Raw genomic sequence first — 18,047 nt, 5'->3', positions numbered from 1 at the left:
TCGTTATAACGACTTAAAAAAAGTCGTAATAACGACTTTTTATCTCGTTAATACGACTTTTTATCTCGTTATAACGATTTTAAAAAGTCGTAATAACGACTTTTTATCTCGTTATAACGACTTTTTATCTCGTAATAACGACTTTTTAACTCGTTATAACGACTTTTAAAAGTCGTAATAACGACTTTTTATCTCGTTAATACGACTTTTTATCTCGTTATAACGACTTAAAAAAGTCGTAATAACGACTTTTTATCTCGTTATAACGACTTTTTATCTCGTTATAACGACATTTTATCTCGTAATAACGACTTTTTATCTCGTTATAACGACTTTTTATCTCGTTATAACGACATTTTATTATTTTTTTTAACATTCATATTTGACCTCACTAGGCTTTCGTACTTTACAATTACATACACACCTCAAAAATTCTTCACAAAACTGTTTTAAACAGAGAAATTGGTTTTAGATCTAAGTGAAGGTTTTTAAAAATCGTATCATAACCTCTCTTGTGCATGTATGAGTTAACTTAGTTATTCCATGTATATTTAAAAAAAAAAAAACAATAAACAATCTCACCTTTTTTCATCTTGAAATCTTGAAATCAATATCAGCTGCAAATCTGCAATTACTATGCTATTAATCACCAAGGGGGAAACTATCAATTGCTGTTCACATAAGGGAAATAAAATTAAAAAAAAACATTAAAATTTTAAACGTATCTACGCATTTGTCCATGGTTTATACTTACTAGTCATTATACAGAGGGTGATAACGCTTTAAACATTTCCTTATCAAGTCCCTTGAATTTACGTATCTTTAATATATTGTTTTTGAAGCTTTGATTTATATGCGTATAGAAACGTTGTTTATGAATACTTACTTTCTTTAGCTTTGTAAGCAATTTCTTTAAGTATTCCAGCTATAATGTTAATAACGCTACCTTGAGAATCCTTAATGTAAAATCAATACACCTATTTTAAAAAGACCTTAGACTTTTGCAAATGTCTATTGAAGAAAAAATAACGCTAGGTTCGATTGAAATATATAAAATTTTACTAATTAACAATTTTTAATTGTCAATGAGTCCTTAGTCATGGACTCATTGACAATTAAAAATTGTTAATTAGTAAAAGACATATGCAATGATTGCGTAATCTAACTCAAAAGCGATGCAGACAAATCTTGATTTCAAAGAGCCATGGCTGAGTGGCCAGCAATGATATATACAGGCCTACGTCACATTGCTGTTTGACACAGTGTTCTCGTTAAATTGGTTCTATTAAAAGAACATTTTCTTACATTTTTATATAGAACTCTTCGTCAAAAGGAGGTTAATATATAGCTTTACAAACCAAGACCATACAGCTCTCTTACGTTAAAAATAATAGAGGAAATTGAAAAACACTTAAATATAAGTTAAACAAAAATCAGAAAATGCGAATTCGAATTGAGTCTTCGTGTAGGAATATATTTAGTAATTGACGCGTCTGTTCGGAAAGTTTTCTGGAGCAGCTATGTTAATTTGTGTTCTTCGTGTTAACCTGCCCGCTTTTCCATGTATTTGATAATTCAATGAGCAAGTAATTAATAAAAAGGTGTATACGTCGCCAGACATACTTAGGAACTCACCATGTGCGATCGAAGCCATTCGTTGAAATACACGTAAAATTTGAAAAGATATGTAAAACCGAGGAACGTGCAATTTAAGCTTTATAACAGTTGTTTGTTGGTGACATATAAAAGATATATTAGGCCATATAACAGCTGGGCAGAGTGTGAATCTTCTGATCACAATGGAGATGGGGTTGTAATTAGGTATTAGATCGGAAGGGTTTGGAGGTTGCTGGTCGCTCCGGTAATCAAAAAAATTTGAACGGAAAATTAATTATATTCTTTACATATTTTTGTCATGATCAATAATGAGAAAATATAATTAATATACAAATATTGTTAGGTTTTTCAAAATTTCATTCTTTGCACAGGATAGAATTGGGAGGGGAATATACATGTAACCTCTCATTAAGGGCATTCAAAAAATACTATTAAAAAGCCTACGACTCAGCTAAACAAATCGATGATCTGTCTCCAGTTATATGCATATTTTGTATAACTTGATTTTCTGGCAACCTATACTCCTTAATACTCTTGTGTCGTATAAGATCAGAGACATGAAGTTTTATTTCCAATGTGGGTTCCCCCCCCCCCCCTTCATCGCATATTTCAGTAAAAGCTTTTTAAGTGCGTCTTGCAAATTATTATACATGTACATGTAGTTAACTCCAAAATCGAAATGCATACTTCGGCTGTATCACTAATCAAGAACGCCAAAGTCGTCGTTTATTACATTTTTTGTAGCATGTTCCGTTATAGTGGTGTTATAGACAGTGATAGTTGTTTGTTCTGTTTAATTTGTTTTTAATAGTTTTGAGGTTTTGTTTTGTTTTGTTTTGTTTTGTTTTTTTTTTTTTTTGGGGGGGGGGGGGCTGGCTTCAATAAGCACAGAATAATATCTTTTAAGCAACACGATTTTTCAAATACAGTTTGGGCCTTTGAAGGCATGCAAGTAATGTACGTTAGTATTGTAAAGCAAATGAAAGTCAAAATTAAAAATTCATATGTTATAATGTTTAAAAGATAAGAAAGAAAAAAGCCCATTGATAAAAATAATGCCATATTTAGTGATAAAGTAGATGAGAATGGAAATTATGGTACTTTTATTACTAGTTTTGGCACACACAAAAAAACTTGTTTATTACTACGCTGTATGATTATATAGACTCGTTACATTTCACCGTACAAATACTTCCTGTTCAATCGGTTTATTTTGTTTAAATTTTAAAACTAAGCTTCAGGTACCCATTGTTACTTTATACTTAGAGATGTAAAACAAAAAATGAAGACTTTTTCTTACGCTGCAATAATCTTTTTGCTTTGATCTTACATTTGAAGGGAAAAATTGGCCCTCATAAATTGAAATCAATAGTTCTAATCGGTTATTATTTTATTAGTGAAAGTGAATGATCATTAATATATTATAGAAGCCAATTTAAGTTTTTGTAAATCTATTTATCTCTATTCAATTACTACTTCAACACACCAATTGAACACATTTGGCTAAAAATTATATGTGAAACTCTTGTAACTTAATTTTTAGAGATGTTCGTTAGATCTTTATGAACATCTAGTGTCTTTGATGTATATAAATGTATTTTGAAATTGCTTTATAATATATACTGGACTTAATTATGGGACCAGCAAAAACTTTCTGTGTTAAAATGTCTATAGCATTTCATAATTAAAAAGATTAACAGGACGTGTCAATTTCAGTCCTGTCAGTTTTTTGTCAGTTTCAATCGCTGTTGATAAGTTAAAACAATTTAAGTTCTTAATTTTTTATTCATTAATTTATTGTCTCCTTTAGGAAATTCGATTGTCAACAATTTAGCTATCAGACCTGTCTTAAACTTTCAGATACGATATTTTTAGCTGTAAGCTTTTATTCAGTTAAGAAAAAATCCAAATATTTTAGCTTTAAGATTTGAACATTTTCCTTAATACATAGCTTTTCATTTCAGGGAAAAAATATAGCTTACTTATAGGAAATAGGGATGACCATTCAACCTTTTTAAAAATTTCATCAGTATTTTTATTTTGAGAGAAAAATAAGGAAGAACAAGAAGAAAAAGTAGGGAGAAAGAAAAAATTTTAAGTCTTTTTTGATAAAATATTATCAACGGAGAAAGAAATAATTTAAGTCTTTTTTACTAAAATATATATCAACATTTATCTAATCATGTGCAAACCAGTCGGATAGTACATGTAGTATGTAAGAACATAAAGGCAGCAAGGAGATGAAAACAATTTATTTTGGATACAAAACTCCTGCATCGCAAAACTTCTGTAGAGCTCTTCAAGTTGAATTTTCATATATTATTACTGTGTTAGTGATCACTTCTCAGCAACGTCGTTGTTGCATCGTTTTGTTATGTCAAAGCGTAATCATTGTATCATATTTCAGGTTTTAATTAATATTAACAGGTAAACTTTTCCAGTCTGCTTCCTTAATGCATGTTATTCATATCGAGGTATTTAAAATTTCACATATCTAATACAACCTACGTTACAAAAATATGTACATGTACAAAGAAATAGTATTATATATTATTCAACACAAATCATATACAGTGTACACTAAAATGGTAACCTTTAATAACATAGGTGGATTTGATCCATGATGGATTTGTTTGCAATATATGTGTTCGAGATTACAAAGTTATTGACCTACTATAAGATTCTATTATCTAATTATCAAGACAGTTATTGTATCGTGTTAGAAGTGTCACTGATAACTTGGTAAGGTGCCTCACGAACATCAGAGCCAAGCGTTGAGTACGCATGCGTTTCGTCTGTAACTGTTAAATCAGTATAGGTTTGCGACGGGTCTTGTTTTTGAGACATTGGGACATCTGTTTGACGTTTGTTGGTTTGTTTTGAAATAAGCTTTCGTCCCATGAATATTATGATAAGTATTGCAATTACCAACAAAGTTGAAAGGACCGCTATTGCAACCGTTCCGGTGGTTGTCATTTGTTCACCTAGGAAAAAAGAACGTTAAAGTATATAACTACCATTTAATTGAATTTAAACAAATATATGTTTTCAATATCATGGTATTAAACACATATGCGCTTACTTTGTTTTTGAGATTCTGCAACGTCTACTTTAACTGAAAATAAATAAAAAAAAATTCAAATCATAATATATTGACATGCTACTAAATGATAAGCAAACAGGCCACTCAGACGTCAGTAATTTTCCTATCTCACACAAAAATCAATCTGATACCTCCATTTTTACACACACCAATCACACAAAAAGGTAACTTACCTGTCACTTACCTGTCAAACAGAGGTTTCCGGTCCATCCGTCTTCACACCCTTTCGTACACCGACCGGTGTCTGTAGAACATGTCATCCCGTCCTTACAGTGACCACAGTCAAACGCACAGTTACGACCATACTTGTACGGTACACATTCTAGAATACCGAAAGAAACAAACTATTATTATTAATATCATCACCATTATTATCATCATAATCGCAATCTTGCGGTAAAAACAACTCTGTGTCCAGTTAATTCTTCACAATACAAGTCAATATTTTTCAAATGCCCATTACTTTTTGCTGATAAAAATTTTCTATTGCCCCTTATGAATATATTGAACAATTATTAGTTCAAAACTCTTTTACCTATTTTGAAAATAATAATTTTTTTTTATTTTTTTTTTAAACAATATATTTCATAATACTACAGTGTAGTTGTGTTCATTCTTTCAGCTCAGTATATCGAGACTCAATTTATTAAAAACGTAATAAACATGTTTTAGATTAGTGTCATCAAAATCAATCTTTATTCTAACCTGTACATTTAGGCGGTGACCAGTGTTCTTGACAACCATCAGGGCACATATCAGAAGTTGTGTTACAAATCACCCCACCTTTACATTTTCCACACCTTTTCTCACATTGATGTCCATAGAAACCGTGCAAACATTCTACGAAAATTTGAAATTTTTAAAAATATTAACAACATTGTTTCAGTCATTAATGTGCATATAAAAAATTATTAACACAAGGTACCTTTACGTTGTAAAATCCATCGTCGCAAACAAATATAAACCGAGTGTCATTTATCTTAATTTAAATATTGAAAGCGTATTTTTCTATATATTTACGATATAATCTTTAATTTTAAGTACTACACATACTCAGATTTATAATTACCTTTACAAAAAGGCGTTTTAAAGTTTGGTTTACATCCATTTACACATGTTCCGTTGTATTTATCACATATTTCCCCATGCATGCACTGTCCACATACAGATCTACACATGTTGTCGTAATATCCGTCTACACATTCTAAAAAAATACTTATGTGAATGGTTGGTGTCACTTGTTGAGTCATTTTTAAAATATAAAGACCTACCATAAAATGTTAAATAAGGCAGTATTTGCTAAGAATACAATTATAAGTGCATAAACAGAAAATAAGCTTATCATCATCATCATCAAACGCCATTACCAACACCACCACCACCACCATCATCATCATCATCATTATAACCACCATCATCATCGTCTTTTAGCGTTGAAATAAAAGTAAGTACTATATATAATATTTGTTAGATAAAAAACCACATGTTGCAATTGATTTTTAGGTTTTTTGAATCCCTCAATTTAACATCTGCCGGAGTTCTTCGTCCGTCTTCGTCAGTGATGCGTTGTGCGTTTTCAATTCATAATATTGCAATTAATTTTTTTTTCTTCATAATTTTTCTAAATTACCTATAATTATCTTAAACACAAAAATCTCATCGCTCAACAACATTGACAGAAAGGAAACTCAAAGTGAGTCCACTCGTTTTATGGCAGATTTCTCCATTTAAACATTTTCCGCATTCAGCGCTACAATTGCTGTTGTAAAACCCGTCTTTGCAATCTGAAAGTGTCTATTTGTGAAACAAATTTGTTCTATTTCATTTTTAAGCACGACAAAGACATCTTTGTTTCTACCGAATAATTACATGTAAATATCAAACACACCTTCACATAAAGGACTTTGGAAGTTTAAACTACAACCGTTCAAACAATTTCCATTTTTCTTATCACACGCTTGTCCATTTTGGCAATGACCACATCTGCCGGTACAGTTGGCGTTGTAGAAACCATTTTACACACTTTGATGTTTAAACAACAATTTTATCATGTTAGCTAACATAAAGCATAAATGAATCAGTAAGCAAAACAGTCGGTATATCAGAGAATAAAAATTCAATTGGTAAAGTTACCTTTACAATGTGGTGACTGAAAGTCAGTCACACAACCATTTAAACAAGTTCCATTGTGTTTATTGCATGAATGTCCATCTTTACATAGACCACATGTTTTGTTACACATATGTCCGTAATATCCGTCTTCGCATACTGAAATGTAACAATCATACATCAATTGATCGATTCTTCTGCCAGAAAATATTTATAAAGCCAAGATTGGAAGATGTTTAGGTACGCACGGGTATTCTTTCTTAATTTTGGTTATCTGCATTTTTCACTGCTTCTGTTTGCATTTTTTATCGAATATTTTTATATCAATCTTTATTCAGCTGTCAGTTAATAAAAAAGACATACATATTAACAAAAGAAGATATATTACCTTGGCAAAAAGGATAAAGAAAGTGGTTGCTGCATCCATTATCACAATACCCATTATTTTGATTACACAATTCTCCATTCACACAATGTCCACAGACTCCAGTACATGTTCGATTGTAAAATCTGCCGACACATTCTACCAATTCAAACAATGTCAAGAACACAACTATAACAACAACGAAAACCTCAACATAAAAGCACCATTTAGAATATATATATATATATATATATATATATATATATATATATATATATATATATATATATATATATATATATTAAGAAACATAATAAGATCACTTTAAATCTTTTAAATTAGCAAAACTTACTAATTCAAGAACATATAAAATATGATCCTTGTAATGCTTTGATTATAGATATTGTTTAATATTACGTGTATCATTTCACTTAAGACTTGCTTTACAAAGCATAAAATAAGTGAAATTTTAATAATTGCTTGCTTCTGGTAAACACGCATTTTCCTCCCTCATCTTCTTCATGACCACTTTAAAATTTGAATGCTTAATTTAAAGTTAAGAATCACATTAACATTGATCTTACTGTAATTAATGTACCTCATAGAAACATTGGATGATTTTTTTAACTAAACTAAATGTTGCCGTCCCAATAACTGGTTATCTATCTCACTTTAAAGGACAATTTTAGATCAAATTTTATTATTTATTTTTTTATACATAAAATGGTTTACTTGCACATTTTGAATGATTGACCAAAATTTGAATGTTAGAATTACTAAGTTATAAAGGAGATACAGAGGTAAGAAATTATTGTTATGTAAACAAAGCTCGAGTCTTATATTTGTTTACAAATAATGTGAAGTATGGAATTACCATTTCTTTGACATAATAAATCGTAGGAAATAAGGCAAACCTATTCAATGTGTTTATAAAATAAATTATCAATAGAAGAAGCAACATTTGATTTAAACTTATACCAATAAAACACATATGTAAACAACAACATGGCTCGAGCTTTGTTTACAAAACAAAGAATTCCAAATTCTGTATCTTGCTTATAACTCAATATCTTTTTTTTTTAATTTTGGCAAAGCATTTCAAAAACCAATACTATCCATTATAAAAATTAAAAATGGGAAAATAAAATTTAAGATTTTGAGCTCAAATCGTGTCCAAGTCCCTTTAATAACGTTTATTTGAATAACATTACAATGAATCTACAAGTTCTCAAACCCCAGCAATAAAACAAAATACATTCTCCGGATGTTTTATATATCGGTAGTACAAATAGTATTAGCAGTTATACGAATTAGACGAATTATGTTGGGGAATGATTCAGAAGAAAAGGACGTCAATATATTAAGATCAAAAGTTAGTCAACTCTGACAGCAGTCCTATTGTATTACAAATTAATGTATTTTTTATCTCCTCAATACACTGGGTATGTTTATTAAGAAAAGAAAGGATTTACTGATAAATGACTTACCTTCTAAAAGGAATAGTTTTTCATGGTTAAATATTGATTAAAAATTAAAATATAGTTACAGATAGTTATAGAGTTATTGATTAACATATCATATTCAGTGTTAAAGGTATTAGTACTATTGCCATTAAAACAGTATTTATATTAAAATTGTTTTCACGCAGCATTTTTAACATTACTTATCTACATATAAAACGGACCAGGTCATAACAAGAAAAAGCCCGAACAAGAACCATAGCAAATATTTGCGTCTATAATAGATCTCAGATTACTTCAATAGAAAAAACAAATAGAGAATTGTTTTGTATTTTCAATTTTAGAACGGACATACCTGAACTTTTATAATTCTAGTATAGCTTTCGAGTCTCTCTATGTTTGAAACTTACCTTGACATAAAGGAGCTTGGAAGTTTAAAGTACATCCACCTGGACAATGGCCGTTCACTTTGTCACAAAACTTAGCATTGATACATTTACCGCATCTTCCAGTGCAAGACGCGTTGTAAAATCCATCTACACATTCTAAAATTACAAAATGAATACCCTTGATAAACTGCTTTTTCTCAATTTTCAAAACTTGGTTACCTTAAAATGAAAAAACCCTGAGAGAAACCAATATTGTAACATATAAATATACTCTGTTTTGTCTTTCATTTAAAAAAAAATATCGACGCTCTAACATATTACTGGTATTTTCTAGAAATGTCTTAAAATATTCCTGTTGTTATGCCACAGATGATACATTTCATTTACCCTCATCTAAAGTATGCTAGCATATCAAAAACCTAATTGTATCATAAAATTTTTTTAAAAAAATGACAGAAGGGTAATTATTTCAGAGTTAACAAAAATTATCAGATCAATCTTAAAGTATCAATTGGCCATGAATATTTTTTTTGAATTATTTGAAATCTTATATCTGTTAAACCATGACACTATTAAAAAAATAAGAAATAGTAAAATAATATGAACTGCAATTAAAACTAGGACCGGTAATATTCAATTTTTAGTCGAACGCTTTATAGCATGTTACACAATTATTTCGGTATTTCTGGAGTATTGTCACCATGTTGTATAACATGACCAATTGACTTGTCTACTTCATTATGAAAAGAAAATAAAGCATTATATAAGTACCATCGCACCTGTCCCCTGCCACTGAGACTGACAGCCATTGGGACAGTGGCCTGTGATGTTGTTGCAATCAATTTCATTAAAAAATAAAAGACGAAAAATCAGTTTTAGGTCCATATATATTGCTTTATATCTTGTTGTTTATGGAATATACACAGTTATTCCGTCTGTAGTAACCATCACATCAGTGCGACTTGAATTTGGTTTTGACAAAAAATGTTTGCGCTAAGCGGTCAGACAACTAACATTGAATTTGAAATCAGCAGATTAAAATGTTTTTGCTTGATATTTCAATAATAGTAAATACCTTTGTGTTCAAACTACGTTCATCCACTAATATGAAAAATGTCCAGATTATCTCTTTTGAAACGCCCCCTCTACCGCTTCAGGTTTCAATACACATCCAAAAATTGAAAGTCTACGGGTGTTTTGCATTGCATCAGCCATTAATAAGCCCGGATGATAGCGTTAAAAAATTGCGCAAAGTATCGTTGTTTTCGTTCATGTGAAATTTAATGAGTGAAAAGGGATAATTGGTCAATGAAGATATCTTGGATATATTCCCTTTCATCGATTCAATTGTATTTATTTCACAGGTATGTGTATTTTTATTAAAAATCATCAAAAATTGATGGAAGCAATAACTTGGGACAGACAATAAGAGATTATATTAACAACATACTGTTACAAAATGTTCCAGTCCACTGGTTCGCACACCCGTTGTCACACATTCCCGTCAACTTATTACACGGAGCACCGTCTTTACAATGACCTGGACAGTCTACACACGTTTTGTTTGATATATATTGTCCACCACCACACACTGCATTGAAATAAAAAAAAAAGTTTATTGGTTGGAAATTTTTAAAAATGCCTTTCAGTTGATTTTGCTTCTTAATATAACAAATACAATTTTTAAAAAAATGACAATTTAATCTCAAGCTTTCAAGCTTACTTGCACTTATATGATATGTGAACATTCCTAAAAATATTGAATATAATATTGAATTGAATTAATTAAATAATTGAATTTCAAGTGATATATATGTACATGTTCTATATCGCAGAAAAGACTGACTTTTCGTCTTAAATCTGCACGTTCCGTTTATAAATTTATGATCAGCAGCGAAATAAAATTCATTTTCTGATAAGATAGCTCAATTGATACATGCATGCTTCCAATTAATAATTTAGCTTTTTGGAAAGCTATTACTTGTCGGAGATTTACGGAGACAGCCGATGGTTGAACAGTAGTGTGTTTTATAAAAAAGAGAAAGTTGATATTTTTGATTATTTAGAAGAATCTTATTGTAGTTTTCACCGTAAAGGTCATATATATGTGGTAGGGGACTTTAATGCCCGGTGTGGAACTTTGGATGATTTTATTTCTGATGACAAGCTTGAAAAGTCAGTAGAAAAGAATTTACAGTCATTTGTAGACTATGACAATAATGCCACTGTATACTGTAGACATAATGCAGACAGAGGAGTTAACAACTTTGGTAAAAAGTTGATTAATTTGTGTAGAACTACAGGATTGAAAATTGTTAATGGAAGAAATGAAAATGACTATAATGGTAATATCACTTTTTATAACGCCAATGGAACTAGTACGATAGATTATTTACTTACAGATGTGTACAATTTTGACAATATTCCTTATTTTTCAACAGGTATTTTTAACTGCTTCTCCGATCATGCACCTGTTTCTTTTTGTATTAAAACTAACTACATAGATGGGGGATCAAAAGCTTTGTGCTGTGCAAACACTTCACAAGGGAACGGGAGTATAAATCAATGTACTTCAGTTAGATGGAAAGAAGGTGCTGATTTAGAAGCTACGTGGTCAATAAGTGAACACTATGATTTATTTTTGTCATATGTAGAAAACCAGTTATATACACAAGAAGATGTTGACAATTGTGTGACGAATTTTAGTAAGACACTCTGTAAAATAATGAAGCCCTATTGTATTATCACTGGTGGACTGGCAAATACAGTAATAGATGCAGAACGTTGTATTGATAAACCCTGGTTAAATGATATTTGTAAATCAAAACACCGTGATTATAGAGGTGCACTGCATAATTTTAATGTATGCAAGTCGGATGTAAATAGAATTGTACTTTGTGCAAAGAAAAAGGTTAAACTTTATAAAAAAACAGTCCAGAAGTTTAAGCATAACTACGAACGATATCAGGGAGACAGAATGGAATACCTAAGAAAATGTAACCCAAAGCAGTTTTTTCGTTTATTTAAGAATAATAAAAAAATCAGTTGTGATGTAAGTGCCAAAGAGTTTTTTGAGCATTTTAAGAACCTTTTTGAAAATGTAAAAACTACTACTTATGACAACACTAGTGATGATTATGAAATATTACCATGTTATGAAGAGTTAGATGTGTGTATTTCAGAATTAGAGGTTGAGAAAGCTATTTTGAAACTGAAAAGTAACAAGAGTAATGCTGAAGATGGTGTAATTAATGAATTTTTTTCGAAATGTAAAGAGGTTATGATACCTATTTTGTGTAGACTTTTTAATAATATATTTGACTCTGGTTTTTACCCAGACAATTGGTCAAAAGGTTGTATTGTACCAATTTTTAAAAAAGGTGAAATGCAAGATTTAAACAATTATAGAGGTATCACATTAGTTAGTTGCTTGGCAAAACTATTTACAAGTATTATAAATACTAGATTGTTAGAATGGGACCAGAGATATAATATCATTACTGATGCTCAGTTTGGTTTTAAACCAGGGGTAGGTACAATTGATGCCATATTTGTACTACAGAATCTCATAAGTAGAACTTTAAAAAACAAAAAAAGATTGTACTGTTGTTTTGTGGATTATACAAAGGCCTTTGACTTAATTGATAGATCAAAACTATGGCATAAATTGCAAATGGAGGGTTTTGGAGGAAAATTGTTACGTATTATTAAGTCTCTATATAAGAATGTAAGAGCATGTGTTAAACATAAAGGTATATTTACAGAAACATTTAGAATCTCAGCTGGAGTTCTACAAGGTGAAATATTGTCTCCATTATTATTTTCAATGTACCTTAATAATTTTGAAAGATATTTTATAAATAGTAATTGTACATCAATTGAATTACAAATGATTAATATGTTTTTAATTATGTATGCTGATGATACTGTCCTTTTGGCAGAATCGCCCGAGGGTTTACAGGATATGCTGAACACATTGCACAGATATACTGATGAATGGAACTTATCTGTTAATGTACAAAAAACCAAAATTGTAATTTTTAGAAACGGAAAATGTGTTAAAGATAATGAAAAATGGGAATACAATAGCAAATACGTAGAAGTAGTGAATCAATTTAACTATCTTGGTATGTTGTTTAACTACAATGGTACATTTTTATCTACACAAAAGCACTGTGCAGCACAGGGAAATAAAGCAATGTTCAGCATATCTAGTAAAATGAAAGATTTGAATTTTAATGTTGAAACTCAATTGAATGTTTTTGATACTTATGTAAAAAGTGTACTTAGTTATGGTGCTGAAATTTGGGGATTCCATAAAGGTCAAGATGTAGAAAAAGTTCATATAAATTTTTGTAAGAAGGTTTTGGGTGTCAGAAAAAATACTTGCAACCGTGTAGTTTATTATGAAGTAGGTAGATTTCCATCAGAGATTTTCAGGAAACAAAAAATTTTTAAATACTGGTTTAAATTGAGAAACAGTAAAAACTGTATTTTAAAAGCATGCTACGAAGACATGGTGAAAAGTAATGACATATGGATTTCAAATATTAGGAAAGAATTGTCCATCTTAGGCTTAGCCGATTTATATAAAAGTACTATGAAAGAGTCTGTTATTTTAGATATTATATTTAATAGAATGTGTGATGTCTTTAAACAAAAAGTTGTTAACGATATAAGCAATGCATCAAAATGTATATTATATAAACATGTTGTTGATCATTTTTGTTTACAAGTTTACCTAAAGAAACCAATTCATGTAAAATATCGTAAATTAATTACACGCTTACGGTTGTCCTCACATGAATTAAAGATTGAAACAGGGAGGTATGATAATTTAACACGTGATTGTCGAAAATGTGAATCTTGCAACTTAAATGTAATTGAAGATGAGTTCCATTTTTTACTTATTTGTCCATCACTTTGTAGTTTAAGAGATAAGTATATTAAAAAATACTACTCCCGAAAACCAAGTGTCTATAAAGTTATACAGTTATTATCTACCTCTAATACTAAAGAACTGTGTAATTTAGGTAAATATTTATATTATGCAAACAAGCAACGAACTCTCCATGTGAATTATCCAAATTGATTATGTACACTTTGTTTTTCTTACTGTTTATTTAATATGTATATGTTCATATGTATAACCTATGAGACATTTGTCTCTTGGAATAAAGAACTTGAACTTGAACAAGACTATGTCGAACTCTGGCGTAGGAATACATACGACTGCAAAAATATCTCAGTTGTTCGTACTATTAAGAATCTGACTATTTTAAAGGTATTTATAAATAGGTTTCAATCAAAACAATGCTTCTGATACATTACATCGAATTTATCAATTATTTTCAAGAACTAAGTCTTGTCAGTGGTGATGATTTGTGCTTAGGTCCAAACACTGTTTCAGTTTCGGTTTGTTAGAGAAATTGCATAGGAGAGTTGATCAACCCTAAAACAATATGTAACTTTAGCTTTTATGTAAAGAAAATGAATATCAATAACTCATAATTAACAATAAAAAAATTCTTTTTATGAAAATATTCTTACCAATGCAGTCAATGGTGAGAGCGTTAGGATTAGAACACCCATGTATACAGGATCCGTTGAAGGCGTCACAGCCTCCACTACATTCAGATGAACATGTCCTGGTGCATCCGTTGGAATACCTCGATGCATCACAACCTATACATTTCAATTAGATACACTAACAATGTCTTCGTTTTCATCAAAGTTTTAATACAATTTCTTATAATGAAAACGAATAATAAAAATGCATGTAAGGATGTTGAAATAAAAAAGGGGGTATATCTGAAATTAAAGGTTAATTGTTGACTGACCAGCCTCATTAATGGACTAATTCATGTATAATGCAGTGGTGAGTTACAATGTATTTTCAATTTGATTCCATTTTAATTCATTTTGATATCTTTTATTGACTGCTTATCATTGACCAAACGTTTCCTATTCATAGAACAAATTTCATAATTTGGTTTAGGCACAAAAACACAGCAGTTGAATGTAACAATTTGTTAACAATATATATAAACATCGGTTATAAAAGAAAAGTTTAAAGGATTACATGTACATTTATATGTAATTATATGATTTACAATACTAACCCATTACTCTTATTTCACATATTTCTATCCCTGTATACATGGTATTATCTCCAAAGCAGCTGGATGTATATCCCTGTGGTCGTGTGTTGATGAACGCGATCCCTTGAGTAAGATTGTTGACTGTGATATTCATAACAGACGATGGACATCCAGACATAGGATCATGGTGATACACCAGATGTTTTGGATCAGACAATGGATAGAAATTTTGTGAGATATACGTGTAAATGGAAAATCCCGTTGATCTTCTATAAGCTTGAAAATGAGTAATGATAAATTAAAACCAATATGACATGTATGCAGTCGAAAATAAGATTTTTTAAAATTATTAATATTTATTATTAATATTATTAATAACATTATTAATAAACAATTTGTATTGCAAAAAATAACACAGTAAACTATGCTGACTTTTATGCTTATAATTTTGATGCACATGTACTTACTATCAGATCTGAAGTAAATTTCTATGTAAGCTACGTTGAATCTTCTCTCTAACCAAACACGCCACCATGTAGAAGTATTACGGTTTCCGTCAAAGGCCGTTATAGCACAGGAGTTTGATAAGTAGTTCTGGCTAGTGTTTCCATCAATGGCTTTACCGGCTGTCCAAGTTGGTACTACAGGAGCTGCACCCATGGACGCTGATCCGGTTAATCCCTGGTCATGAGCTAAGTTAACTTCAAACAATAATAATTTAATTAATTGATCTTGAATGGGTTTTCTTTTATATTTAAATGTAAAAATGATTCAGTTGCCACTAATTGAAAGTAATCCTAGTAATGTTAGTGTGTATCTTTGTCTGTTTTTAATTTATAGCATTGCTGATCCATGGTCAGTCGCCCATTTACGTTAAAAGGGCATGGTCACAATTTTGGTCAAAATTTAATTTTTTGATTTTAATGTTTACAATGCTTCAGTAAGGCATTTTTAATAGGCAAACACAATTTGAGTTTCATTTGTTGAATTTTAAGCAAGTTGGAGCTTACAATTCTTCGCTATGTAAACAAAGCTTTTGTTTACATTTTGAATGTTGAAGTGAAAATTCTAGTTTTAAACTTCAAATGAATGTGTTAATCGTTAGGAACTGTTTATTTATGCTTAGAATGAACAAGAAGATAGCCAAATCAGCTTAAAAAAGATTTTTACTGGTATATTGAACCTATGTAAACAAAAATAGGGCACGAGCCTTGTGACGAAGAATTGTGAGCCCTGTTAAATCTCATTGACTGACACCCAAATTTCATTTGATCATTTAGCAACGCATTCCTAATTAAAGCATTGTAAATATTAGAAACAGAAAAATAAAATTTGACTAAAACCGTGACCATGCCCCTTTAAAATTGGATTAAGTTTATAAATATGTGTAGTACTATTTTGGCGGTTTTTTAACCTTTGGTGGTAATAATTTTAAAAATTGCACCCGTAATAACGCAATGATCAATTGATTACATGCGTTTTGATCGTGTGCCTCTAAAACGATATACTATCTGTTCATTTATCAATTGCAAATACTGTTTCTTAGGTTACAAGTTTCATTAAAACTGGGTGCATAACATAAGGTATGAAATATTTTCAAAAAATGGTACAAATGTTGCATTCTGCATTTTTCGTTTTATTTGGATTCTATTACTCAAAAAAAATCTTGCATACGATAATCTTTGATCATACAGATATATAATTTAATTACCCCCAGCAAAGCAAGATGTCATTAACCCAGAAAGACAGACTAGAACATTTTGTGAATGATAACTAAATAGAAAAACACCGGTGGATTTTTATTAAATGTCAACCGAAACCATGATCTTCTTTACGTGAGTGGGTAGATAGGTGGATGGCTAATAATTTATTCATTTATTGAATATCAAGTTTACATGTAGCATTCAAAATGTATATTTGGGTATCTGCATACATGTATATTATCCATTTTATACTGGTATCAATTCTTAACACAATATAAGATAACGACTTACGTAGTCAAATGCGAATTATACTTATGTACATATATAGACAATCGCATTATGCATAATTAGTAGAACTTACCAAATCCAAGTGAGTTTGTGACAAATATATGTACTAGAATTATCACTGCTATACAATCCGACCACATTTTGAATAAAAAAAAGTTCAGGGTTTATCTATTCTTCCGGGTTGATCAACGGTAGCGTATGTATCCGTTATCGATTTTTCACAGATAAATCACAAATACAATCGCTATAAGCATTTTGTATTATCTGACAACTAAGGTATGTGTTTAAAAAAGTATCGTGGTAGCATGCAGAAATAAAACTCATGTTTTACGTTTCTAGTGTTGTTAGTCAATATTGATTTACATTTGACTTTCTTGAAGAATTACTACCTACATTTACCAGTCCTGTACATTATTTTTTGTTATTGTTTTTTTTTAACTCAACAACAAGTGGTTTAAATGTTTTACAATTTCAACAACAAATAAATCTAAAGCGTATGCTTGTATCTGTAATGTGAAATAAATGCATAAGTCGTTGCACGTCAAAATTGCTGAGTCCCAAAGTGCAAAATTTAACATGACACAGGGTACTTTTATGATTTAAATTTTTCATAATAGCATAAATTAATGAACTGAAGTCTTGAGGGCTATAATTGTAAAGATGTGTATATAAATGATCGTGGATTTTTTTAAAAATATAATTCCTTTTTTCTTTTGGAGGTTAAAGATATGATGTTATCAGTTTTAATAATAGAAATTTTGATAAGAAGTTTTGATGGCGATCCAAAATGCAGGTCATTAAAAAAATGTCTTCGACAACTTTCCAAATGTATGGCTGTGTTTTAAGGATTACATTGACCGATAATCATAGACAAAAAAAATCACTGATAGGAACGAAAAAAACTCCTATTGTA

At 30.2% G+C, this 18,047-nt stretch overlaps 1 protein-coding gene across 1 annotated transcript; it reads right to left on the bottom strand.

The window, feature by feature from the left end:
- Positions 1-3,805: 3,805 nt before the first annotated feature.
- On the bottom strand, positions 3,806-15,423 carry LOC105339797 (multiple epidermal growth factor-like domains protein 10). The gene is made up of 11 exons (XM_066074071.1): positions 15,165-15,423; positions 14,593-14,727; positions 10,493-10,633; positions 9,064-9,198; positions 7,218-7,352; positions 6,854-6,988; positions 5,790-5,924; positions 5,426-5,560; positions 4,905-5,042; positions 4,700-4,732; positions 3,806-4,601 (listed from the first exon to the last, which is right to left on the bottom strand). The coding sequence occupies exons 1-11, from the start codon at positions 15,319-15,321 to the stop codon at positions 4,324-4,326; spliced, it is 1,557 nt and encodes a 518-aa protein (XP_065930143.1). The 5' UTR covers positions 15,322-15,423; the 3' UTR covers positions 3,806-4,323.
- Positions 15,424-18,047: the final 2,624 nt, after the last annotated feature.

This window comes from Magallana gigas, chromosome 10, assembly GCF_963853765.1.
Source record: "Magallana gigas chromosome 10, xbMagGiga1.1, whole genome shotgun sequence".
NCBI classification, from domain to species: Eukaryota; Metazoa; Mollusca; class Bivalvia; order Ostreida; family Ostreidae; genus Magallana; species Magallana gigas.
This window is presented reverse-complemented; position numbering and strand designations above follow the sequence as displayed.